Source organism: Capra hircus, chromosome 8 (genome assembly GCF_001704415.2).
Source record: "Capra hircus breed San Clemente chromosome 8, ASM170441v1, whole genome shotgun sequence".
Lineage (NCBI taxonomy): Eukaryota > Metazoa > Chordata > Mammalia > Artiodactyla > Bovidae > Capra > Capra hircus.
The window spans coordinates 26,788,681-26,816,207 of record NC_030815.1 but is presented as its reverse complement, the minus strand read 5'-3'; the positions used below and the strand labels follow the sequence as shown (position 1 = coordinate 26,816,207).

At 35.6% G+C, this 27,527-nt stretch overlaps 1 protein-coding gene across 2 annotated transcripts in view; it reads left to right on the top strand.

The window, feature by feature from the left end:
* Nucleotides 1–27,527, top strand: part of CNTLN (centlein) — a 355,730-nt gene that overhangs the window by 310,171 nt on the left and 18,032 nt on the right. Inside the window, exons 20-23 of one of the 2 annotated variants that reach the window (XM_018051924.1) lie at nucleotides 6,246–6,343; nucleotides 8,046–8,172; nucleotides 10,762–10,899; nucleotides 11,758–11,943. In XM_018051924.1, coding sequence (XP_017907413.1) covers nucleotides 6,246–6,343; nucleotides 8,046–8,172; nucleotides 10,762–10,899; nucleotides 11,758–11,943 — 549 coding nt within the window. The remainder of the gene's footprint in view (nucleotides 1–6,245; nucleotides 6,344–8,045; nucleotides 8,173–10,761; nucleotides 10,900–11,757; nucleotides 11,944–27,527) is intronic. The other variant, XM_018051925.1, reaches the window with a different exon arrangement.

Below are 27,527 nucleotides of genomic sequence, written 5' to 3'. Positions count from 1 at the left end.
GAATGTTAAATCCAGTAATGTCTAATCTGACATCTAAATTTTTTAAATTGTCAGTAATTTTAAGTTGATTTTTATTTTACTTATTTGATTTTGCTTACTTTTAATACTCTGTAACAAATTTTGGTAATAGGCCTATATGGATATCTGTAAACTTCTTGGAGCATAGTGTCCCATGGTGTAAGTTTTTACCCATGTATAAATCATCCTCACTTTGAAAGAATGTGTCTTAAAGGTGAGACTAATAAGAACGCCTAAAGCAATTTAGATCATGCTTGATGTAAGTTTGAAGTGACATTGTCCATATCTAACTTGGAGTCCTGAAACACTGACCAGGCTACATAGGGACGAAGAGGATAAATCTTTACTTTTGTCTTATTACATGTTTTAATATGGAAATATTCTGGAAGACTAGGTACTTTTAAGTACCTAGTAATCTAGTTACTACAATTTATGTTTTGATATTCTGTTGGTTTACTAGGATTGCCATAACAAAATACTATCCAGTGGCTGGCTTGAATAATAGAATTTTTTTTTTTTCCCATAGTTCTGGAGTCTAGAAAACTAAGCTGAAAGTAGTGGCAGGTTTGATTTCCTATGGGAAAGACTAGAGATCTCTTCAAGAAAATTAGAGATACCAAGGGAACATTTCATGCAAAGATGGGCTCGATAAAGGACAGATATGGTATGGACCTAACAGAAGCAGAAGATATTAAGAAGAGGTGGCAAGAACACACAGAAGAGCTATACAAAAAAGATCTTCATGACCAAGATAATCACGATGGTGTGATCACTCACCTAGAGCCAGACATCCTGGAATGTGAAGTCAAGTGGGCCTTAGAAAGCATCACTAAAAACAAAGCTAGTGGAGGCGATGGAATTCCAGTTGAGCTATTTCAAATCCTGAAAGATGATGCTGTGAAAGTGCTGCACTCAATATGCCAGCAAATTTGGAAAACTCAGCAGTGGCCACAGGACTGGAAAAGGTCAGTTTTCATTCCAATTCCAAAGAAAGGCAATGGCAAAGAATGCTCAAACTACCGCTCAACTGCACTCATCTCTCACACTAGTAAAATAATGCTCAAAATTCTCCAAGCCAGGCTTCAGCAATACATGAACCATGAACTTCCAGATGTTCAAGCTGGTTTTAGAAAAGGCTAAGGAACCAGAGATCAAATTGCCAACATCCACTGGATCATGGAAAAGGCAAGAGAGTTCCAGAAAAACATCTATTTCTGCTTTATTGACTGTGCCAAAGCCTTTGACTGTGTGGATCACAATCAACTGTGGAAAATTCTGAAAGAGATGGGAATACCAGAGTACCTTACCTGCCTCTTGAGAAACCTATATGCAGGTCAGGAAGCCACAGTTAGAACAGGACATGGAACAACAGACTGGTTCCATATAGGAAAAGGAGTATGTCAAGGCTGTATATTGTCAGCCTGCTTATTTAACTTCTATGCAGAGTACATCATGAGAAACGCTGGGCTGGAAGAAGCACAGGCTGGAATCAAGATTGCCCGGAGAAATATCAATCACCTCAGATATGCAGATGACACCACCCTTATGGCAGAAAGTGAACAGGAACTAAAAAGCCTCTTGATGAAAGTTAAACAGGAGAGTGAAAAAGTTGGCTTAAAGCTCAACATTCAGAAAACGAAGATCATGGCATCCAGTCCCATCGCTTCATGGGAAATAGATGGGGAAACAGTGTCAGACTTTATTTTTGGGGGCTCCAAAATTACTGCAGATGGTGACTGCAGCCATGAAATTAAAAGACGTTTACTCCTTGGAAGAAAAGTTATGACCAACCTAGATAGCATATTCAAAAGCAGTAATGCCTTTGTTGGCATTACTTTGCCAACAAAGGTCCGTCTAGTCAAGGCTATGGTTTTTCCTGTGGTCATGTATGGATTTTAGAGTTGGACTGTGAAGAAAGCTGAGCGCCGAAGAATTGATGCTTTTGAACTGTGGTGTTGGAGAAGACTTTTGAGAGTCCCTTGGACTGCAAGGAGATCCAACCAGTCCATCCTAAAGGAGATCAGCCCTGGGATTTCTTTGGAAGGAATGATGCTAAAGCTGAAACTCCAGTACTTTGGCCACCTCATGCAAAGAATTGACTCATTTGAAAAGACCCTAATGCTGGGAGGGATTGGGGGCAGGAGGAGAAGGGGACAACAGAGGGTAAGATGGCTGGATGGCATCACCGACTTGATGGACGTGAGTTTGAGTGAACTCCAGGAGATGGTGATGGACAGGGAGGCCTGGCTTGCTGTGGTTCATGGGTTTGCAAAGAGTTGGACATTACTGAGTGACTGAACTGAACTGAACTGAACTGAAGGCCTCTTTTCTTTTTGTGGATGGCCACCTTCTTGCTGTGCCCTCACATTGCCATCTCTCAGGCTGTGTGGCATGTTTTAATTCTTCTCTTATAAGGAAACCAGTCATATTAGATAAACGCCTTCCCATGTGACCTCATTTTACCTAATTCAGTTCAGTCGCTCAGTCGTGTCGACTCTTTGTGACCTCATGAATTGCAGCACGCCAGGCCTACCTGTCCATTACCAACTCCCAGGGTTTCCCAAACTCATGTCCATCAAGTTGGTGATGCCATCCAGCAATCTCATCCTCGGTCGTCCCCTTCTCCTCCTGCCCCCAATCCCTCCCAGCATAAGAGTCTTTTCCAATGAGTCAACTCTTTGCATGAGGTGCCCAGAGTATTGGAGTTTCAGCTTCAGCATCATTCCTTCCAATGAACACCCAGGACTGATCTCCTTTAGGATGGACTGGTTGGATCTCCTTGCAGTCCAAGGGACTCAAGAGTCTTGTTGAACCACACAGTTCAAAAGCATCAATTCTTCGGCTCTCAGCCTTCTTCACAGTCCAACTCTCACATCCATACATGACCACTGGAAAAACCATAGCCTTGACTAGACGGACCAAGTACATTTTTAGGTACTCTGAAGGGGAAGGTTAGGACTTTAGCATATGGATTTTGCCAGAACACAATTCAGCTCATAACAGGTATCAAATTGCTAACATGATTTTCCAAGAAATAGAGTATGTTCTACTCAATATGTTTTATACCTATTTTTTAAAAAAAACCTGGTTAGATTTGACTCTCTTAAAGATCTACATCTATCTGTTTGGTTTTATCCAATGAATTTAAACTTTTCTATGTAAATTCTTAGGTATACCTCTGAGATGTACACGGTTCATTCAGAGATGAGAGGGCTCATGTGCATTTTCTGTAGCTTTATTTTTATGCACATTAGACACTATTTCTCAAGGAACTCAACTTTATATAGATAGATAATAAGATACGTAGTGACATAAAACTGCCTTCCAGTAAAGGATATATACATTGGTTATTTCTATTTAATTTGTAACTTTTTATGCAATCTGGATTGAATAGTGCACTAATTTATATTTGTGATTTTTTTGACCACTTTTTGACATACACTGTGTTCTCTTCCAGCTTTCCAGTAAGTTAATAATGAAGAATAATAGTTTTTAAACTAGTTTTACTTTATATATAATCTATTGTCAGTCTAGTTCTAAGTCTTTTAAAAATGTTAACTCATTACTCGTTTCAAGCCTATGAGAAAAGTTCTATTATTATATTATTTGATAGTTATGAAACCTGAGTAAGTTAATTGTTCAAGGTCACAAAGCTACTACAGAGGCAGAGCTGAGATTAGAACTCAATTAATCGGGCTCCAGATCCATGCTTTTATTCAGAAATTTTAAAAAGAATTTAATAAACTTAAACCGAAAAACTCTAACCAAGATAGATTATTACCATTATGACATCTTTGAAATATGTCTTTTACTCCAGATTTTGTAGCTGCAGATAAATATTATGTTGTAGGAACTGGAAAAGGGTCAGGGGACCTAGGTTTTGATCATTTTTCATCCAGTAGCTTCTAGGACCTGACTAAGGAAATTATTTAGCTTTTCCAGAGGTCTAGAGCAGGGACAACTTTGTACCCATTTCAAAAGGATTTTGGAGGATTAAAATAGCTGTGAGATTTAGAGAGTCTAACAAAAGTATCTATAAGCTAGCATTGTTTTATTTATTATAATTCTGTAATCCCTCAATTATCCAGAAGTCAGAATTACTGCATTTTTCAGCCACCTAAAATAACAACCATAAATTTAAAAACATAAAAGAATCAGTTATCTTAAAATCTACTTAGTTTATTCTGTTGAAGATATTTTCACTCTTAATTTACTACCTATTGTTTTTTATTTTAAATACAGCTGTAATGAGTTTATTTGTTTACCTTCTCAGCAGAAAACACCAAATTAGAAGTATGCATACTAAGGGACAGGGTGATTGTTTTTAGGCAGAAATATTGAGAGAAGTAAGAAATTATGATCAACAGATTGATAGATAAAGAAAATATAAAAATGCTAAGGTAAAAATACAAAATTAGAAAAACAGCAGCCTGGGACCATTCAGAGCAAGGCTGAGTAGCCATTTATATCATGATGTATTTTAAAGGCATCACTATATAATGATACAGTAGTAATAAATTAGACATAGTAAGATACCAATTAATGTAGTGATAATATTTATAATATAATATCATTATATTAAAGTATCACTATTGTTTAATGTGGGGCTTCCCTGGTGGCTCAGCTGGTAAAGATAATCTGCCTGAAATGTGGGAGACCTGTGTTCAATCCCTGGATTGGGAAGATTCCTTGAAGGAGGGAATGGTCTACACGCTCTAGTATTCTGGCCTGGAGAATTCCATGGACTGTATAGTCCATGGGGTCACAAAGAGTCAGACACAACCGAGCGATGTTCACTTTCACTTTAATTGGTTAATGTAATCTTGAATTATTATTTCTAAATGAATGAACAGTCATTCCAGAAAGAATTTAAGACTATTAAATTATTATTTTATTATATTAGTTTAATACTTTTAAAATTTAACACATGAATAAATTTCTGTCAACACTATCTTATAGGTAAAAATCCAAAATATCAAAACCACTAAATAATATCTTAGGGTACATGTTTTCCTGGAATTTGAGTCAAAATTGAAAGCTAGGGATCCCTGGCACTCTAGTTACTACCTCTGGCCCCTAAGCTGTGCAAACAACAAATTCCACAATGCTGTTCTGCTTTGAAAAACTAATAATTATATATAAATACTTCCCAGGTTACTCAGTGGTAAAGAATCCACCTGCCAATGCAGGAGACACGGGTTTGATCCCTGGGTCAGGAAGATCCCCTGGAGAAGAGAATGGCAATGCACCCCAGTATTCTTGCCTGGGAAATCCCATGGACAGAGGAGCCTGGGTGGGCTGCAGTCCATGGAGTCACAAAGAGAGTTGGACAGGACTTAGCAACTAAACAGCAACAATATAGGTTCAAGGAAGAAAGTATTTAGTATTCATGAGATTCTCGATCAGTTATTTATTATTGCCTAACAAATTATCCAAAATGTAGCAGTTTAAAACAATAGCAATTTATGATCCAGTGGGTTCACTAGGTAGTTCTTTTGGGCTGTTTGCTGGGTCCCCTCACACACCTGCATTCTTCTAAACCAAGGATTTATCTGGGCTGGAAAGTTCCAAGAGAGCCTCACTCACGGCTTACGATTGGTCTGTTGGCTTCATCTGGGGTACTTCAGTATTCTTCCAAATGGCCTTTCCTCTGTACTTGTTGGTAGGTGATCCCAGAGCAGCATTACAAGAGGGCAAAGGTGCAAGCTACAACAGTTTAAAGCCTGGATCTGATATTTGCATAATGTCATTTATGCCAGATATTTTCTGTCAAAGCAAATCACAGGCCAGATCAGATTAAGAGGGATGGGAGATAGACTCCATGCCATCCTCTTGGTGGGAGGTGCAGCAAAGTATTTGTGACTGTATTTAGTCTGATTATTAGTAAATCCGGAATTAGTTTTAAGTAATCTTATTAAACCATAAAAATACTTAGTAACACACATTTAAATTTTGTAAAATCTTTATTTCCTATAAATATATTTTTGTAATATCTTTGCAATTATGAGTGTGTTCTTCTATGATTTTGACATGTTATATAAAAATTTTAGTGTGCCCTGATATTTCTATTAGAACATACAAAATGAAACATTTTCAAGTGTTTAAATGTTCATTTTAATTATAACCATAATTTTTGCATTTTTATTACTGTTCATGAGAATGACATTTATGCTGCGTTAGAACAAGATTGCAAGGTATATTTAAATTTATATGTATTTTTAATCTAGAATGCAACTAATGAACTCACTAAACAATCTTCAAACTTGAAGTCTCTGAAGTTTGAACTCCTAGCAAAAGAAGAAAACATAAAGGAAATGCATGAAAAGTAGGTTGCTTTATATTTTTTATCCATTGTATTTGGTGCCACCTAGTGGCAAGTAACTGTATTAAACACTTAACCCCAAGAAACAATACCAACATGTTAAAATTGTTTTCCTGTCTTAGTTTATGTTTGAACCTAAATAAGATGAAAGTTTAAAGAATATTATATATAGTATAGTTGATGGCAAGATAGTTACTACTTTTATTAATTAGAGTAAAAATGTTTAAAGTTAGATTTTCCTTCTTAGAGTCAACGTTTTAATCTTGAATAAATATCAGTTAATGGCCTAAACACTATGAACAGAAAACTTTAGAATGTAGGAATTATTTGACTAAAAAAATATATATATAAATATGTACATATATATTATATATATTGATTTATATTGGAGTTATTCCTTGAGCTTATAAAGCAAAGATGAAAAAAAGAGTTTTGTTTGTATTTAAAATAACTGAAGAGTTATGAAATATTGTACTTTGTGTATTTATACTAAAAAAGGAGTTTACAATGTTCTGTCTCACAGAATCAAAATTGTTTCCTTTCCATAACTTTTATAGGTAGCTAGAGCTTAGAAGTGATGTGTTTAGAAAGAAGTTTAGTCATTCATAATTAGAGATCACTTACTTAAAAGTGATCTTAGTAGATAAGGAATTTCCCTAGTGGCTCAAATGGTAAAACATCTGCCTGCAGTGTGGGACCCGGTACAGTGCAGACCCAGGTTCATTCCTTGGGTCGGGAAGATCCCTTGGAAAAGGAAATGGCAACTCAGTCCAGTATTCTTGCTTGGAAAATCCCCATGGACAGAGGAGCCTGGTTGGGCTACAGTCCCTGGGGTCCCAAAGAGTCAGACAGGACTGAGCAAATTCACTTTCACTTTAGTAGATAAAACTGTTAGATAAGAAAATTGGTTAATTTTTTTTTAAGCAGAATATCTTGAAGCTTCTTGATAGATTGAGTTAGTCTTACTTACTGTTTACCAATGAGGACTTTAGATAACATTCTTTGAATCCTGTCTTCTTTACCTGCCAGCTCTGGATCTCAAGTTAATAGAATTAACTCATAAAGTTCTTAGAATTTAAATACATGTAAAGCACTTATAACAGTGACTGGTACATAGTAAACATTCATTAAATGTTAGTTATTGTTGTTCTTATTATAATAGTAATTGTGGTTATTACATTTATCATTTTATACTTAGCATTATCACCTTAAGCTAAACTGATACATCAGTTCAATCACTGATATGTCTTTATATAATATTATAAATCACTTCAGTGTCTTTATATGATATTATCAAATTTTATACTTCTTTATTATAGAATTGTTTATCAGAAACAATCAGTGTTATGATTTTGATAATCTCTAAATGTTACTTGTATTTTTTTTGGAAGCATGAGTGGTATATAAATATAATAATTTTAAGTTTTCAAAAAATTTTATTAAGCTTTCTAAGTTCTTTTTTTAATGCATACGTTTATATAAAATACTGCATTTACCAAGTCACAGCTGGATTATAGATTTTAATATTTTACTCAAAATACTAACAGCAATATTTTAAACCAAGCAATTATTTTATTAATTTGCAATTAATCAGAGAGCACTTAAAAATTTACAGTAGGTATAACATTGGATAATATGTAAGATACTATCACTATTGCAGTATTTTCTATCACTCTTGATAAGATACCTTTTTTTCCCTTTCAAGGATGTCTCGAATGGAGAGAGATATAACCATGAAAAGACATTTGATAGAGGACTTGAAATTTCGACAGAAAGTAAATTTGGAAAGTAATGAGAGCATTAATGAAATGCTAGAAAATCTTGAAAAAAAGGTATCAATTTTTATGTTCACTGACACTAAAAAAAAAAGATCACTCCCCTTTGTATTTACTTTCTTAACTTCAGTATTCAATCTTAACAAAATGTGTAGTAAATATTCATTAAATATACCTGTGTTGTTACATAATTACATCATTTGCTCTGAAAGTACATTTTTTGTTTTAAAATTCAAGACAAAATCTCACACATAATATAGCCATTCATTCTTTTTATATTGTAAATATACCATGAGAAGTTCAGTTTAATTTTTAAAAATCTGTAATATTTTTGAGATTCAAACTTCTATTATTTTCAGCATTTTCTTTAAAACTACTATTTATAATGATAGAATTAAGCTTGTGTTTTAAATGAAAAGATATGCTAATAACTATCAGTTCTTCAAAAAGTGTACTCCCTACAATTGTTTTAAAGTATTTTCTTGTGCATGTTTAATTCAGTGTACTTAAGAAAAGAGTCATATTTAAAATAATTGTACACTATCTGACCCCAAAGTAAAATCAGCAGTTTGCTGACTAAGAGATATTTTTTGTTTAAAAAATTTTAAAAGCTGCTATTTACACAAATCATAAAGCAGCTTGTGCTTTGGCATTCACAAAATGTCATCCACTCCAGAGAGAACATCTACCTTATTTTCCTTGTTGGAGATAAAAAATGTAAGTAATGCTCAAATGGAAGAGAGAAAATTTTACATGAGCAAGAACATGTGTACAGATTTTCTTTCTCTTTCTCTTCCACATACCCTCACAAATTATAATTACTTCATATAGGTTTTTTTCAATGCTATCTTTTAAATTTTGTTCATTTTGACTTCAATAATCATTTGAAGTATACAATGTTTGTATAAGAATTTATTTATCTTTAATAGTATTAAACTGAAAAAATGTTTTCTTCTGGTATTTTTTAGCATTTTTTTAAACATGTGTTTATTTTTAATTAAAGGATAATTGCTTTATAATATTGGTTTGGTTTCTGCCACGCCTCAACATGAATTAGCCATAGGTGTACATATGTCCACTCCCTCTTGAACCTTCCTCCCAGCTCCCACCCTTTCCCGCCCCTCTAGGTTGTTACAGAGCCGCAGTCTGAGTTCCCTGAGTCATACAGCAGATTTCCACGGGCTATCTATTTTACATGTGGTAGTGTATATGCCTCCATGCAATTATGTCTGTTCTCTGTCTGCATCTCCATTGCTGCCCTGCAAATAGGTTCATCAGTATCATCTTTCTAGATTTCATTTATATGTGTTAATATACTATTTGTTTTTCTGTTTCTCACTTAACTTCACTCTGTATAATGGGCCTTAGGTTCATCCACCTTATTATAACTGACTCAAATGCATTTCTTTTTATGGCTGAGTAGTATTCCATTGTGTACATTACCACGGCTTCTTTATCCATTCACCTGTCAAGGGACATCTAGGTTGCTTCCGTATCCTAGCTATTGTAAATAGTGCTGCAATAAACATTGCTATATATGGATCAGTTCTGGTTTCCTCAGTGTGTGTGCCTAGAAGTGGTATTGCTGGGTCATATGATAGTTTATTCCTAGTCTTTTAAGGAATCTCCAAACTATCTTCCATAGTGACTGTATCAATTTATATTCCCAACAACAGTGAAAGAGGGTTCCCTTTTCTCCACACCCTTTCCAGCACTTACTGTTTCTGAAATTTTTGGTGATGGCCATTCTGATCAGTGTGAGGTGATATCTCATTGTAGTTTTGATTTACATTTCTCTAATAATGAGTCATGTTGAGAATCTTTTCATATATTTATTAGCTGGTTGGTATGTCTCCTTTGGAGTCTTCTGCTGTTCTTTGAAATACACAATAAATATGTTGTATTACTTATTTAATTTTATCCTAAAAAGTACATGTTATATTGGAGAATACAAATTAAAGTTTTCTATGACTTGGCTTATTAAAGAATCAAAACAACCATCTTTTGCTTAAGAAAGTTCAGGTTAGTAATTAAAGGAAACGTAGTTAAAGATAATCTTGTATTATTAGGTAGAAGTCTACACATAGCAATATTCATGCTTTTTTGCGCAGTTTTTGGGTGTTGTTATTGACTTATGTATTGTTAGTCTCACTCACTACTGACTTCAGTGTGGTTAGTTCGTGCTCGCAGTGCTGTATGAGTTACACAAATCTTAGGCTTGAATTTGATATCATCTAAGAGAAAATAAATGAAATGACTTGTTCATGCATTCATTTGGTTTCTGTTAAAACAAATACAGTGTAGAACTAGACTGCCTTTACCAATAATATTTACCTTTGTGCTTTAAAAATTTTTTTATTTATTTTTTAATTGAAGGATAATTGCTTAACAGAATTTTGTTGTTTTCTGTCAAACTTCAAGCTTAACATGAATCAGCCATAGGTATACATATATATATATATCCCCTCCCTTTTGAACCTACCTCCCATCTCCCTCCCCCTCCCACCCCTCTAGGTTGATACAGAGGCCCTGTTTGAGTTTCCTGAGACATACAGCAAATTCCCATTGGCTATCTATTTTACATATGGTAATGTAAGTTTCCATGTTACTCTCTCCATACATCTCTACCTTGTGCATTTATTGTAGGTAAAGACATTAACTGAGGAGTGTTCCAACAAGAAAGTATCAATTGATTCACTAAAGCAAAGACTTAGTGTTGCTGTAAAAGAGAAGTCTCAGTATGAAGAGATGTATCAGCAAACTAAAGAGGAGTTAGAAAAAAAGGTATGGTTTAGGATATTTTAGCTTAGAGGTAGACTGTAACAATCTCTTTTTTATTTTTATTTCTCCCCAAACCTACTATGAGTTACTTAAATGTTTCAAATGTTCTGCAAAGGACATTTATATCTCTACCTAAAACACTAAGAATTTGTTTACTATTAAAGGTAATGCTGTATTAGAGAAACAGATTTTGTTTATCTTGATGATTTATAATAAATGAAAACTGTCGTTAAGAACTTATATTTATATAAGTAGATATAAAGTTTTAGGTCCATAAAGGAGATCAGCCCTGGGCGTTCTTTGGAAGGAATGATGCTAAAGCTGAAACTCTAGTACTTTGGCCACCTCATGCGAAGAGTTGACTCATTGGAAAAGACTGATGCTGGGAGGGATTGGGGGCAGGAGGAGAAGGGGACGACAGAGGATGAGATGGCTGGATGGCATCACGGACTCGATGGACGTGAGTCTGAGTGAACTCTGGGAGTTGGTGATGGACAGGGAGGCCTGGCGTGCTGCGATTCATGGGGTCGCGAAGAGTCGGACACGACTGAGGAACTGAACTGAACTAAACTGAAAACTTATAAACGAATTAAATACTTCCATTTGATATATGAAATCTTTTAGTCCAAAATCCCTTCCATGTCTCTAATGATTTATAATTTTTAAAAGAATAAATTGATTTCGATGATAAATATGTGGTAATACGTGCTTAAGATAGTCATTGAAAATAAAGTTTTACTCAAATGAAAATAAATACAAGATATAAAGAGAGTAATGAAACCCTTTTTTTATCTTACATCTCTAACTTCCAAATCTGTTTAAGAAACATATTTTTATTCTATGATTACTGGTCTTTTGCAGGATCTCAAGCTTACTTTCCTCCTGTCAAAAATAAATGAGACTGAATCTGCCATGGCAGAGATTGAAACAGCAGCATCTAAGCATCTTCAAGGATTAGCAATGCAAAGTGAGCAGGCCCTAGAAGGTGCACAGAAGAAACTACTACTAGCCAGTGAGAAAGTAGAAGAGTTCACCATATTTGTGAAGGTTTGAATTATTTGCACTTTACTAACTGGTGCTTTAATTCAGGCGCAGAGGGCAGTGGCCTATTTCAGATGATCTGGGGTATTCTTGAAGTTCCTTTCTGCTTTCTTTCCCAAACCACAAAGCATCTTCCCGTACCCTACCCACCACACTATTCAGATTTTGTCTATGAAAGATTCATTTTCATAGCTTGAGTTTAAAAATGTCCACTATGTTTTTAATATTCTTTTTCTAGTGTCAGTTTAGTTATGAAATTGTGGTAATCACATAAGCAAGACATGTTTTAAGACCAAAGAATTGAGTTATTTCCATTCCACTTCCTTTTAAAAATCACCCAAGCAAGAACAACCAGAAGCTTGATCCATGATCATTGACGTTAAGAGACAGAATTGAGTTATTTCCGTTCCACTTCCTTTTAAAAATCGGCCAAGCAAGAACAACCAGAAGCTTGATCCATGATCATTGATGTTAAGAGACATTGCACCTGGGCCCCATAACTTATCAGGCATGGAATGGGTAAGTGAAGTGAAAGTGAAGTGAAGTCGCTCAGTCGTGTCCGACTCTTTGCGACCGGTGGACTGTGGCCCACCAAGCTCTTCTGTCCATGGGATTCTCCAGGCAAGAATACTGGAGTGGGTTGCTAGTTCCTTCTCCAATGGAATGGGTAAAGGAATGGTAAATGATCTGGCAGGACAAAAGGAAGGCAAACTAGAATATCTACAAAGGGTGTACCATCTAGAAATTATCTGCCCACTGAATAATCCCAGAAAGGCTTAGGCATTGGCTATACAAGGAACCACCGAAGCTAAGAGTGGTGGGGGAAGGGAGAATACCAGGTTTTGTTTCACAGTATTTATAGGAGAGTGTTTAGACCTCTGGTCTGTACTTCTGCCCCGACATGGTCAGCCAGTATTCCTCCCTTAACTATTCTGGGAAAATGTAGGAGGAACAGTTTGGTTTCAGGGATAACAAGGGACTGAGGCCTGGGAACCTGGGGATTGCTCCACGCTTTTTAATGCCACTATGAGTTGTTTCAGAGAGGGCAATGGCACCCCACTCCAATACTCATGGCTGGAACATCCCATGGATGGAGGAGCCTGGAAGGCTTCAGTCCATGGGGTTGCTGAGGGTTGGACACGACTGAGCAACTTCACTTTCACTTTTCACTTTCCTGCATTGGAGAAGGAAATGGCAACCCACTCCAGTGTTCTCGCCTGGAGAATCCCAGGGACGGGGGAGCCTGGTGGGCTGCCGTCTATGGGGTCGCACAGAGTTGGACACAACTGAAGTGACTTAGCAGCAGCAGCAGCATGAGTTGTTCACGCTCCTATTTAGTGCCTTTTATTCTGCCTTGTATTGTATCTAGCAAACAGGTCTGTTGCCATTATGGCTGTCCCCTTTGCTGAAGATGTGAATTTGACCCCTGAGTTGGGATGATCCCCTGGAGAAGGAAATGGCAACCCCCTCCAGTATTCTTGCCTGGGAAATCCCATGGAAACAGGACTAGGGCCTGTTGGGCCACAGTTCACTGGGTCACAAAGAGTCAGACATGACTTAGCAACCAAACAACAAAAACAACTGGCACATAACAGAGCTTGCTAAATTCTTGAGAAATTGACTTTATATCTGCTTCAAAAATAGTGCTGGACATGTAATCACTGCTCAGATTGAAACCTCTGTGAAGGCAAGAGCTATGCACACTCATAATGAGCACAGTTAAAGAATGTTGAGCATAGTTAGAGAATGTACATAGTTCCTACATGGAACATTATGATCAATGGGACTCATTCTGTGCAGAGCTTAATAGGGTACGGGTACACAAAATACACATTGTTACTATTATTAGTAGTATTAATAGTAATAATGTTTGTTCTGGCCCTGCTGTGGAATCTGTGTTCCCTTTAGTTTTTTTTTCATTTATGCATAGGGCACAACCAGATTACAGCAGAGGCGGAGTGGCCATCTGTTCTAGATCTAGTCTTGAATATGGAATTTTACCCTGGAGTAAAATCAAGTGCTTTGAGCATCTGGGCTGGGTGTATGTGGCAGAGCTGAAGCTTTGAATTCTCCTAATAACTGAATAAAACACACAAGGGAAATTTCTAGAAGTATTTGCTCAGTTTGATTGAGGCCTGATAATAGGCTTGTTAACGTGCTTGTATGTGAGAATCATATGGTCAATTCCATCTTCTTGGTGGCTTTTGTTAGCTGATAAATACCAGCCAAAGAACAACATTTATCCGGAAGCTTAAATCACTTAATTATCAATATGTACTTGCTTGTTAAGATTTAGTAAGATGATTAAGGCATATAAATTTCTTTATTCTTTAGTAAGAATATTTTTAAAGCATTATAATTTTATTCTTAATGTGTGCAGTTGTTAACACTGGTACTGATCTACTCAATTATGATTTTTCTATTTTTTTAAACTTTATTAGATATGACATATAACATTTTATAAGATTAAGATATACAATATGATGACTTGATACGTGTATATATTATGAAAAGTTTACTACAATAGGTTAGTTAACACATCCTTAACCTCACATAATTGCCATTTTGTTGTTATTGTTATGGGAAGGACATTTAAAATCTAGTCAGCGAATTCCAAGTATACAGTTGAGTATTATTAACTATAATCACTATGTTATACATTAAATCCCTGGAACTTATTCTTCTTATGACTGGAAGTTGGTACCATTTGACCAACATCTCATTTCCTCCTCCCCTCAGCTCCTGGCAACCACTTTTCTACTCTCTGAGTTTGCCTTTTTAAAATTCCATATATATATATATATATATATATATATATATATGTGATATCATCCAGTATTTGTATTTTTCTCTCCAGTTTATTTCACTTAGCATAGTACTCTCAGGGGCTATCCATGTTGTCAGAGATGTCTGGATTTCCTTCTTTTTATGGCTGAGTCATCATATTCCATTGTGTGTGTGTTTAATCTCACACACACACATACGCACACATATATTTACTACGTTTTCCTTACTCATTAATATATTGATGGACACAAGTTGTTTCCATGTCTTGATTAGTGCAGGTAATGCTGCAGTGACCATGAGAGAGCATGTATCTCTTTGCGATTCCTTTTTTATTCCCTTTCAATATGTGCTCAGAAGTTGGATCGCTGGTAGTTGTTGTTTGTAATTTGGGGGGAACCTCTGCACTGTTTTCCATAGTGGCCGTACCAGTTTACGGTCTGACCCACGGTGCACAGTGTCTCCCTTTTCCGAACATCTTGCCAGCATTTGTTCTCTCTTATCTATTTGATAATAGCCACTCCAACAGGGGTGAGCTGATGCCTTGTGGCTTTGATTTGCATTTCTCTGATGATCAGGAAGGTTGAGCGCCTTCTCAAGAACTTGCTGGCCATTGTATGTGTTCTTTGGAAAAGTATTTGTTCGGATTCTATTTCCATTTCTAAATTGGATGTTTGGAGTTTTGTTATCAAGTTGTATGCTGCTACTGCTGCTGCTGCTGCTAAAACGCTTCAGTTGTGTCCGATTCTGTGCGACCCCATAGACGACAGCCCACCAGGCTGCCCCATCCCTGGAATTCTCCAGGCAAGAACACTGGAGTGGGTTGCCATTTCCTTCTCCAATGCAGGAAAGTGAAAAGTGAAAGTGAAGTCACTCAGTTCAGTTCAGTTCAGTTTAGTTGCTCAGTCGTGTCTGACTCTTTGCGACCTCATGAATCTCAGCACGCCAGGCCTCCCTGTCCATCACCAACTCCCAGAGTTCACTCAGACTCACGTCCATCAAGTCGGTGATGCCATCCAGCCATCTCATCCTCTGTCGTCCCCTTCTCCTCCTGCCCCCAATCCCTCCCAACATCAGAATCTTTTCCAACGAGTCAACTCTTCGCATGAGGTGGCCAAAGTACTAGAGTTTCAGCTTTAGCATCATTCCCTCCAAAGAAATCCCAGGGCTGATCTCCTTCAGAATGGACTGGTTGGATCTCCTTGCAGTCCAAGGGACTCTCAAGAGTCTTCTCCAACACCACAGTTCAAAAGCATCAGTTCTCTGGCACTCAGCTTTCTTCACAGTCCAACTCTCACATCCATACATGACTACTGGAAAAACCATAACCTTGACTAGATGGACCTTTGTTGGCAAAGTAATGTCTCTGCTTTTGAATATGCTGTCTAGGTTGGTCACAACTTTCCTTCCAAGGAGTAAGTGTCTTTTGATTTCATGGCTGCAGTCACCATCTGCAGTGAAGTCACTCAGTCGTGCCCAACTCGTAACAACCCCATGGACTGCAGCCTTCCAGACTCCTCCCTCCATGGGATTTTCCAGGCAAGAGTACTGGAGTGGGTTGTCATTGCCTTGTCTGATCAAGTTGTATGTGTTATATATAATTTAAAGTTAGGAAGTATGATGCCTCCAGCTTTGCACTTCCCTAAGATTGCTTTGGCTAGTCAGTCTTGTAGTTTCATCCAAATTTAGGGGATTTTTTTCTATTTTTCTGGAAAAAAATGGCATTGGAACTTTGATAGAGGTCTTATTGAACCTCTCGATGTCTTTGGGTAGAATGAACATCTTAAGAATATCCACTCTTTCAATCAGTAAGTGCAGGATATCATTTCATTTATTTGTGTCTTCTTTAGTTTCTTTCATCAGTGTCTTTGAGTTTAGGGTGTATAGATCTTTCACTTGCTTAGTTAAATTTATCCCTAAAATTTTATTGTTGGGTGCTACTGTAGGTGGGATTGTTTTATTCCTTTTTCACATGTTTTATTGTTAGTGTATAGAGACCCAACAAATTAATTTTTATCTGTGACTTTGTATCCTACAACTTTACTGAATTTCTTGATTAATTTTAACAGCTTTTTTGGATGGAGTTCTTAGCATTTTCTACATAAAAGATCATGTCATGAGCAAAAAGAGACAGTGTTACGTCTTTCTTTCTGATTTGGATGCTTTTTGTTTCTTTTCACTGCCTAATTGCTCCAGCTAGGACTTCCAGTTCTGTGTTGAACAGGAGTGGTGAGGGTGGTCAGCTTTCTCTTGTTTCTGATCTTGGATGGAAAGCTTTCAGCTTTTCATTGTTGAGTGTGATGTTAGTTTGGTTTTGTATTATATGGCTTTCGTTATGTACAGTATATTCCTTCTATACCCAGTTTGTGGGGAGTTTATCATGAAAGAATGTTAAATTTTGTCCAGTATTTTTTTTGCATTTATTGAGATGATTGTATGATTTTTATCTTTATTCTTTTAATGTAGTATATTACATTTATTGATTTGTATATGTTGACTTATTCTTGTATTCCAGGGATAATCCCACTTGAGCATGGTGTGTGGTCCTTCTAATGTGTTGTTAAATTCAGTTTGTTAGTATTTTGTTCAGAGGTTTTACGTCTATATTCATCAGAGGTATTGGCCTTTGGGTTTCTTTTCTTGTACTGTCCTTATCTGTCTTTGGTATCAGGTTAATGCTGACCTGAGTTAATGAGTTTGAAAGTGGTCTTTCCTTTTACGTTCTCTGGAAGCGCTTTAGAAGAATTGGCATTATTCTGTCTTAGGTAGAATTCACCAGTGAAGCCATCGGGTCATGGGCTTTTCTTTATTGGAAAGTGTTTGATTGCTGATTCAATCTGCTCACTCACTGATCTGTTCAATTTTTCTGTCACTTTGTGATTCAGTCTTGGTAGATTGTATATTCTAGGAATTTATCCATTTCTTCTAGGTTGTCCAGTTTGTTGGCATATAATTGTTCATAGTATCCTCTTATGATTCTTTGTATTTCTGTATTGTCAGTTGTAATATCTTCTCTTTCATCTCTGATTTTCTTTGTTTAATTTATTTTTTTAATGGAATGATAATTGCTTTACAGAATTTTGTTGTTTTCTGTTAAACCCAAACATGAATCAGCCATAGGTACACATATATCTCCTCCCTTTTTTAACCTTCCTTCCATCTTCCTCCCCATCCCACCCCTCTAGATTAATTTTCTTAATTTGAGTACTCTCTTTTTCTTGGTAAGCATAGATAGAAATTTATCCATTTAGTTTGTCTCTTTTAAAAACTAGCTCTTAGTTTCACTGATCTTTCTGTTCTCTTTTTGTCTCTAGTAATTTCCACTCTGCTCTTTGTTATTTCCTTCCTCTACTAACTCTGGGTTTACTTTGTTCTTTTTCTAGTTCATTGAATTATAAAGTTAGATTTTTTTGAGCTTTGTTTGTTTGTTTGTTTGTTTGTTTGTTTTGCTTAATGGTCCCACATAACAGTGGAGGCCAATGACAGGAGTTGGGTGTTGGTGTACAGGTGCTCAGGTGGAGGGGCTCACTGCAGCTGAACAGTGCAAGCCAGTGAGAGGAGACAGGGCCAGGTGTGGGCCCACACACAGCCGTGGGGGCCTTGGCGGTTGCCATACAGTCCTGTAGCCATAGAGTCTCACCACAGGCATTCACAGATCATTAGAGGCCAGTGGCAGACCATTGGCAAGAGGCCCTCAGTTGAAGAGGTTAGCTCCAAATGCATGCACATTTATCTATCACTACAGGGGTCTGGGCTGGCATCTTGCACTTGTGCAGGTGCAAAGGCTAAGCTGGCTTCCCTGGCAGATTGCAGGGTCCAGTTAGGGTCAGGGAGGGGCTGTCAGGTAGCATTTGTGAAAGTGGAAACCTGTGGGGGGAAGGTGAAAGTGGTGAAATCAGCAGGGGGGTCCATGTCAGCCATCCTAGGCATTGGTTTCTTCAGTGGTGAAATCTGTTGGGATCCTACACGGAGTTGGTTACTGTGAACCACAGCTGCTCCTGCTGTGTAGCTGATATTGGGAGCCCTGGCTGTTCTTTGTTTTTCCAGCCTGTCCCTATATGTCTTGACTTTGTCAGTCTCTGGGTAGGGTGAAGCTGAAGTGATCTTTCATGCTGTGATGTGAAAAACTGGGGAAGTTGGTTGCTCACCTCATTCTTCCTTTCCCAGTGAGGGAGCCCCTTGAACCCTGGAGTTCACTGGCCCTGAGCTGTGCTGCCCTGGGGGATGGGATGGTGCAGGCACAGTGAAGCTGTCCTTCCTGTTTTTTGTATGGAGTTATTCTCTCTTTTTTTGCTTCACAGTGTTGCTGAAATTTCTTGAGTGGACTCCTGAGCCCTTCCAGAGCTATTTTAGTTTGTGAATGTCTAATTGTTGATATTTGTGGGGGGATGGACACTGGTACCATTTTGGTGATGTGACTTCTTAATTATGATATTTAAAATCCAATTTGAATTAACTCTTTCAGTCCTATCATTATATAAAAAGGGTAAATTATATATAGCATTTTTAAAGAAAAGCTTTTAATAAATATACATTGAGTGAAATTTAAAATATGTAAATTATATCTTAATAAAACTATTATAGCTGTTAGAAAAGACATTATTTCTCCAAGAAACTATGATTGTAGGGGTGACTCCATGGTACTTGAACAGCCAATTATAACCTTCATCACAATAATCTAATCTTACTGAAAATCTAATCACTTCATTATGATTCAATGAAACTCAAAAAATTTTTATAGTTAGCTAACACAGATCAAGACTCCTTAATAAAGACTGGAAAGCTAGATCTAATAAGACTGGAATGAAAAAACTTGTTTCACTCTAACACTATTGCTGACTGCTTACAATAAATTGTATTGAAATATTGAAAAATATAGTGACTTTAAGTTGGGATATACATCCAAGAAAGTATTCTTATTTTGAAAATATAATCAAATATTGAGATATTTTAAGAAGTTTAAGGAGGCTGACATAAACTTTTATAAATTCATTTAATATTTGTTGAATGCTTATTTTGTATGGTACAGTGTTTTTACTTACCTTGACAAGTGATAGCCAAGGACCATTGTTCAACTGATGCAAATAGAGTAAAACATTTTTAAGCTTCTAATGTTTTTAACATTGGAGTATTTAAAGACTTTTGCACAATTTTGAAGTGCTTAGAGAAAAGCTGAGCAGATTTTAAACTGGTAAGAGAAAGCAATTTTGTATTGGATGGAAGGGAAGTAGAAATACAATCCAGATGGAAGTAACACCCAGAGCTGAAAACAGGCAGAGCACCAGCATAGAAACAAAAGGCAAGTGTGATCATATGAAAACAAAATCTTAACCTGGATATAAGGGGGGAAGTAAAACATTTCAATGAACTTGGTACAGTGAGACTTTACTATGTATCTGAAAGGTATAGTTTGGAAGAGAGGAAGAATATTTGAGCATCATGAAGTATATTTCAGCAAAATAACATAACATTTTTTAATAATACAGATATTTTTCCCAAATATACCCATGTTGCTTTCAGCCAGCTAATGGCAACATTGCTGTGAGGCTTCCATGATTAGTCTTGTTGTTACTTCTAAGACTTTTTACTACATGCACCTCATTTATCCCTCTTTAACCATACTGACTTTCTTGCTGTTCTTTGAATACTGCAAGCCATGTTTTTTTTCCCCTCAAAGTCTTTGCTCTTTCCTCTGTATATTATTGATAAAATAGCTTACCTCTTCGCTTCTTCAGGTCTTTCTGCCCAGATGGGACGCTTGTCAATCTTTAGAACAGATGGTAACAATAACCCTGTATGAGAGACAGCAAAAGAGACACAGATGTATAGAACAGTCTTTTGGACTCTGGGAGAGGGAAAGGGTGGGATAATTTGGGAGAATGGCATTGAAACATGTATAATATCATATAAGAAATGAATTGCCAGTCTAGGTTCGATGCAGGATACAGGATGCTCGGGGCTGGTGCGCTGGCATGACCCAGAGGGATGGTATGGGGAGGGAGGGGGGAGGGGGGTTCAGGAGTGGGAACACATGTACACCAATGGCAGATTCATGTTGATGTATGGCAAAACCAATACAATATTGTAAAGTAAAAAAAAATAAAAATAATAATAATAAAATTAAGAAAGAAAGAAACAATGGAAAACAAAGACTCCTATAAAACCTACAATTAAATCTAAATAGCTTGATGTCAGTGATTATAGTATCAAGTTGTGAGGGGGTGGTTGTAAGAGATGTTTCTTTTTTGCTTTGGTGGAACATACAGAGGATGAGAAACTCTAGATATTGATTCAAAATATAATATTGATTTTATTATATTAAATTAATCAAGTTTACTTAAATAATATTAAATATATGTTCAGGAGTTTTAAAGGTGACCACAAGAATAGGAATCAAGCATTTAATTTTCAAAGAATTAGAGGAAATTTAAAAAAAATTAAAATCTCCATCAATTCAATACAAACCAGGAAGAAGAATGCGAGGAAGGGAGGAAGGAAAGATAGAACAAAGGAGAGGAACAGTTAATAAGAAGCATGGTAAATAAAAAGGATAGGATGATACAAACATACCAATAATCATAGTATATATAATGAAGTCACTGTAAGTATCACCAGGAGAAAATGTATTTTATGGTAATATTCATAGTATGTTATTGTTTCATTTGAAAGAATAAATCCATTGGTTGTAGTTTCAAATGGAAATTGTTGGTTGAAACTTTGGTGCTGAAATAACAGAACATAAAGTCCTTGTCTCCAAAAAAAAAAAAAAAGAAAAAAGAAAGAAAAAGCAAAGAGACTATGAGATTCTGAAAAAGATGCACTTAAAACATGATACGAAAAGCCAAAAAAAAATAAGAATAAAATTATGATATCCTGCAGTTAGCTTGTGAGAATCAATTTTGCTTATCTTTTCCCAGCATCTCATTCATGTTGGTTGTTTGAAATCAATCATGTGCAAGTACCTAACACCATAGAAATTGGCAAACATTACAAGTCATACCCATCCCCTGCGAGAGCTTGTTCACCAGCACACAACTGAATATATTCCAGCTAAATGCTAAAAAAAAGAAGATACAGCAATATTATTTTGAAACAAATTAAGGAAAAAAATTAATAAGGGTAAAGCAAGCAATTTCATATTGATAAAAATGCATAATTTGCCAAGAAGATATAAAATTCATGAATTTTTATGTACCTGGCAACATTAAGCAAAATTTGGTGAAACTACAAATGGAAATCAAAGAATCCACAAAGGTATTTACTGTCTTCTAGTATATTATACTTAGAAATAAACAATCCAAATAGAGAAAATGTAAGCAAGGCTCCTTTCTTTTCAAACCCATGTGGAACATTCACAGAAATTACTTACATTTAAGTCTACAAAGTTCAAGTTCAAAAAAGCAAAAATCATTTAGGCAATGTACCCTGAGTAGAGTATAATGTAACTATGATTTTAGCAAATAATCAGCCAAATGTTTCTGTCCACTTAGAAATTCCAAACCCATCTATATGATTTTCGGGTTAAGGACAAAATAAAAAGTGAGTTTATGAACTATTTCAAAGTGAACTATAATGAAATACCAAAACCTTCAAAATTCAGCCAAAATTTAACTTTCAACTCAAAATGCTAGGAGAAAAAAAAAACAAAAAAACTCAAAGTAAATTTTAAAATTGCTTTTATAAAAAAAAAAAAATCCATAAACTGTAAAACAGCTCCTTTTCCAAAATAAACTGAACATATACAACTGAACTGTGATTTTCAATGACATATTTATGGACCTAGGAAATTCAAGAGAATCCAATAATAAACTATTAAACAGATAATTCAGCAATAATTTCAGAACAAAGTCAGCATATAAAATAAAGTAGACTTTACAAGTAATAATATATTTAGAGTACTATTTGTAAATTTGTATTTATAATCATAAAAAGAAAGTATTAAATACCCAGGAATAAACCTTCCAAGAAATGCAAGCAACCTATAAAGTGAGCTATAAAACACCGAATGACATAAAACAGAACTAAATAAATGGAGAGATATACTGTTTTTCTGAATGTGAAGAAATAATGTTAAATGTGAGAATTCATTCCATATCTCATCTATGTGTCAGTGCTGTCCAAGATACAAACTGGTTCCAGAAATATAACTGAAAGAAAGAGGATGAAGATGGCTGAGGAAGGAGAAGAATGGGAAGGAAAGAGGAAAAATTTTCCTAGGAAACGTTAAAACATGCTATAAAGCTGTATAAATAAAATGGCATGATTAAGTGCAGGAATAGATGCATAGAGCATTGGAACAGAAAGAGTTACAAAAACAAGCCCATCTAAGGGAATTCAGAACATAAAGTTTGTATTTTTCATTTCAGATCAGTGTAAGGGAAAGTAGTTAATAATGGCCTTGGAAAAATTGCTTTCAATTTAGAAAACAATATAAGCTTAGCTATATACCTCAAACAACCCACAGGTATCTATTTTACATTGATATAAAATCCAAGAATAAAGAAGAAAATGGTTAAAAATACAAATTACCAATATCAGGAATAAAAGATGGGATATCACTACAGAAACATAAGTAACAAGGAAATTATATGAATGAGTTTATAACAATAAATTTGACAATGTAGGTGAAATGAACAACTTTTCAAAAAGGTACCTGCTGCTGCTGCTGCTAAGTCGCTTCAGTCATGTCCGACTCTGTGTGACCCCACAGATGGCAGCCCACCAGGCTCCCCCATGCCTGGGATTCTCCAGGCAAGAACACTGGAGTGGGTTGCCATTTCCTTCTCCAGTGCATGAAAGTGAAAAGTGAAAGTGAAGTCGCTCAGTTGTGTCTGACTCTTAGCGATCCCATGGACTGCGGCCCACCAGGCTCCTCCATCCATGGGGTTTTCCAGGCAAGTGTGCTGGAGTGGGGTGCCATTGCCTTCTCCAAAAAAGTACCTCTTACCTGTCATATAGTGGCTTCACAATCATATACCACTAGCATCACATTTTAGATAGCTTCCGGTTTTTGGGAGTAAAGCTGAGAGACAGACAACTTGTAGAATGAACACAGCCCTAGAGCTTCCTTTATTCCTTAGCAAAGACTGAGTATAAATATTTGGTATTTACTGTGGCCAAGTTTCTGGCAGCGAGGTCTGCCTAAGCCAGCAAGCTGAATGTGTGACAGAGTGCTCGCCAAAAGAGAGGAAGGGCCCCATCCCCACCATGTCTGCACACTGGGGACCCAAGGTTGAGCACTGTCTACAAGAGTGGACATCAGCCAAACCCTTTGCTCTTTCCTCTGATTGACTCAGTGTAACTTCTAAACTGCCCTGAGTCCCTACTAAACTACCAAGAGAAATGGTCAGAACTATTAGGAATTGACTTCTTTCATCACAAAAACTAACAGGAGATTGAATTGAAAATATGAGTAGCTCTTTATTAGTTAAAGAAATTGTATTTTTTAAAAAATATCTGAAGCCTTCACACACAAAAACACATGTACTATCTCCAGATCCAGAGGGTTTCACTGAGCAAACTTTCAGGAAAAATATATCACCATCTTACAGAAATTATTTCAGAAAATGGCAGAGAAGAAAATAAGTCCCAGTTCATTTTATGTGACCAGCACAACCTTAAAACCAAAACCTGACAAAACATTGTAAGAAAATGAGTATTTCATCATGAACATCAATGTAAAAATTCTCAACTGCATATCAGTTAATCAAATCAAGCATTATATGAAAATAATTTACACCATGAATAAGTTTATATAATTCTAGGAAAGAAAGATTGATTCAACAGTTCTAAAAAATAGCAAAGTCAATATAATCAAATACTCCCTAAAAATCATTTGGCAAAATTCAATACATATTTATGATACCAAAAACAACATGGAAGTATACAGCTATCAAAGCTCATTGAACTAAACACTTAAAATGTATACTATTTCATTCTGACTATACTTAAATTTAAAAAAATATATTGAGGAAAATAGGATTTATGAAGCGAGTTACAGAGATTCAACATATGTGTAATTGGAATCTTGAAAGAAGAAAAGGAATGATGGAAAAGAACAAATATTGAAACTATAATCCAAAAATAATTTTCAGAAATAAAGACTTCCAAGAACATAACATGAACCACGCAAAATTTGATATCATGTCTAACATGACATGTCTAACATGTCATACCCTGTATATGTTCTGTGGCCTAGTAAAGTTTCTGGACTCAAAAAAAATAATAGCCAAAAAAATGTTCATGTCTTATATAAGGGTGAAAATATAAAGATGAGACAACTCTGAAAGGCTGTCTCAGCTCCAAGGCTCCGTAGGTATTGCTCCTAAGTACCCTCTCCCACATAAATCTCCATCTCAGAGTGTGTATGTTTTCAGGCATTCCCACCCGAAGCACACCACAAAGAAAAATCTGAATTAATGCTGAAAAGTAGAATTTCTTTATATATTCTACTTTCTGAAAAGTATACATTTCTAGGAAAATTGTAATGTACCAAAAGTCCCTCTAGAACAAATGGAAAATTAAAAGAAATTGCCAAGAAAGTATCTTTCTGTACAATAAATACTATGCCAAATTCAGGCGAGTGCTACAATGTCAGTAAAGAGCAGATAGATTCAATTTCATTAAAACTACTGAAGAACATAGAAAGAGAAAATACCTTCCAAATATTTTTGGAAGATTGCACAAAATTGAAACAAATCAATCTCTTATTAATGTAGACATTCCAGATGAAATATCAGCAAACAGAGTTCAGCAGAACATCAAAAAATAATATACCACTAAAATAATATACTCCACTAACTGGAGTTTATTCCACAGATGCAAGGATAATTCAATACTAAGGAAATTATTAAGAATCCTATTAATAGATTTATGATGAAAAATCACATGATAGTTTATATGGATGCTAAAATGGATTTAAGACAATCTGGTTTCCATTTCTGTAAGAAATTAAAATATGTAGATAGTTAACTGTGTAAAACTACATTATATATTTTATATTAATACTTATTTTTTGGTATATTAAAATACAGCTCTCAAATTAAAATCTAGCATAGTCTAAGAGTTAGATTCCTACTGAAATCAGGAACAAGTCAATTGTGTCCATCAATATTACTATTTAATATTATTCAGAAATAATCAATTCAATAAAAAAGAAAATGGAGGTATAAAAATTGGAAAATAGGGAATTCCCTGATGATGCAGTGGTTAGGACTCCATGCTCTCACTGCCAAAGGCCTGGGTTTAGTCCCTGATTGGAGAACTAAGAACCCACATTCCATAAGCTGCAGAGCATGACCGAAAAAAAAAGGTTGGAAAATAGGAGATAAAATTATCAGTATTTGCAGATATGATTTAGTTTCTGGAAGCTAAAGAGGAATCAGCTGCAAAACTCTTATAATAAATAAGAAACTTCAGCAAATTTATATATTAACAATCTTTATGTCTACAAGCAACAATAGGTACTAGAATCAGCCCCTACAAAAAGTAAGAGGCCCAGGAATAAACAGATCTATAAAGAGAAAACCTTTAAATAATCCTCAGAAACACAAATAAAGACTTAACCAACTGGAAGGGACTACCATAGTCTTTGATTAGGAAGAATCAACATTCTAAAATGTGAACATGATTGAATAAAATTTAACGTGATTTAAATAAAATACCAGTAAGAATGTTTAGACAAGCTCAATCTGAAGTTTATATGGAAAACCAAACAATCAAAAATTAACAAGAAAAATCTGAAAAGAATGGTAATTGAAAGGAGATACCCCTATTGGATTACATTTATGACAAAGCCTCACTAATTAAAATATACTATAAAGCTTTACTAATAAGACAGATGGAACAGAATAGAAAGTGCAGAACATGATCTAAACATGCATGAAATCAATGGGGAAAATATGGACTATTTACTAGGTGGTGGTGAGACAACTATGATTTTATATAATAATTTTCTAGAGGATTACAAATGGACAAAACACTTATAACTGCAAAATCTTACAAGTGGCAGAAAAATATCATGGTTTGAATAACACACATATATATACTTTTATATATATACATATATATATATATATATAAATTGTGGAGAATGCTTTTTAAAGTATCACACCAAATTCAAAAGTTATATGGGAATAGATTCATTTAGTGTGTTAAAATTTTTTTTAATATTTTTCCTTTGCATAAAGTACTATCATTACTATCAAAACAAAAAGTATGAAAAAAATTAGAAATCCTCAACATATAATTTCCCTAAAGTATAAATAATCCCTATAAATCACTAAGAAAAATAGATAAAAGACAAAAGGAAAAAAATTATTTGTTAAGGCTGATGCTCAATTTCATTTTTAATAAGAGAAATGAAACTTTAAAATACAGTGGTAAAAAATTTAAAAACTACACTGAAAACCCGATTGGTGTTTTGCCAGTGGTATGGAGAAACAAGTACATTCATATGTTCTTTGTGTAGGTGTAAATTGGTACAATCTTGGATAGAGGGAGAATTAAACAACAGCTTTCAAAATTACAATTGAACACACTCTTTGGTCCAGCAAATTCACTTCCAGGAATATATCCTAGGGATGCAAAATATATATACAAGCACCATTATTTACTGCAACATTGCTTAGGCTGGCAAAACACTGAAATCTACTCAAACATCTAGCTAGCTGCTCTTAGCCCACAAAGCCAAGCATCGGACTCCAGAGCTCTTTTCACCCAGAGTAAGAGCTGCCTTTTTTCTTGTGCACACATAAGCATGTGTTCTCAGAGGGAGAAATTAAAGACTCTTGTGGATGTAAGCCTAG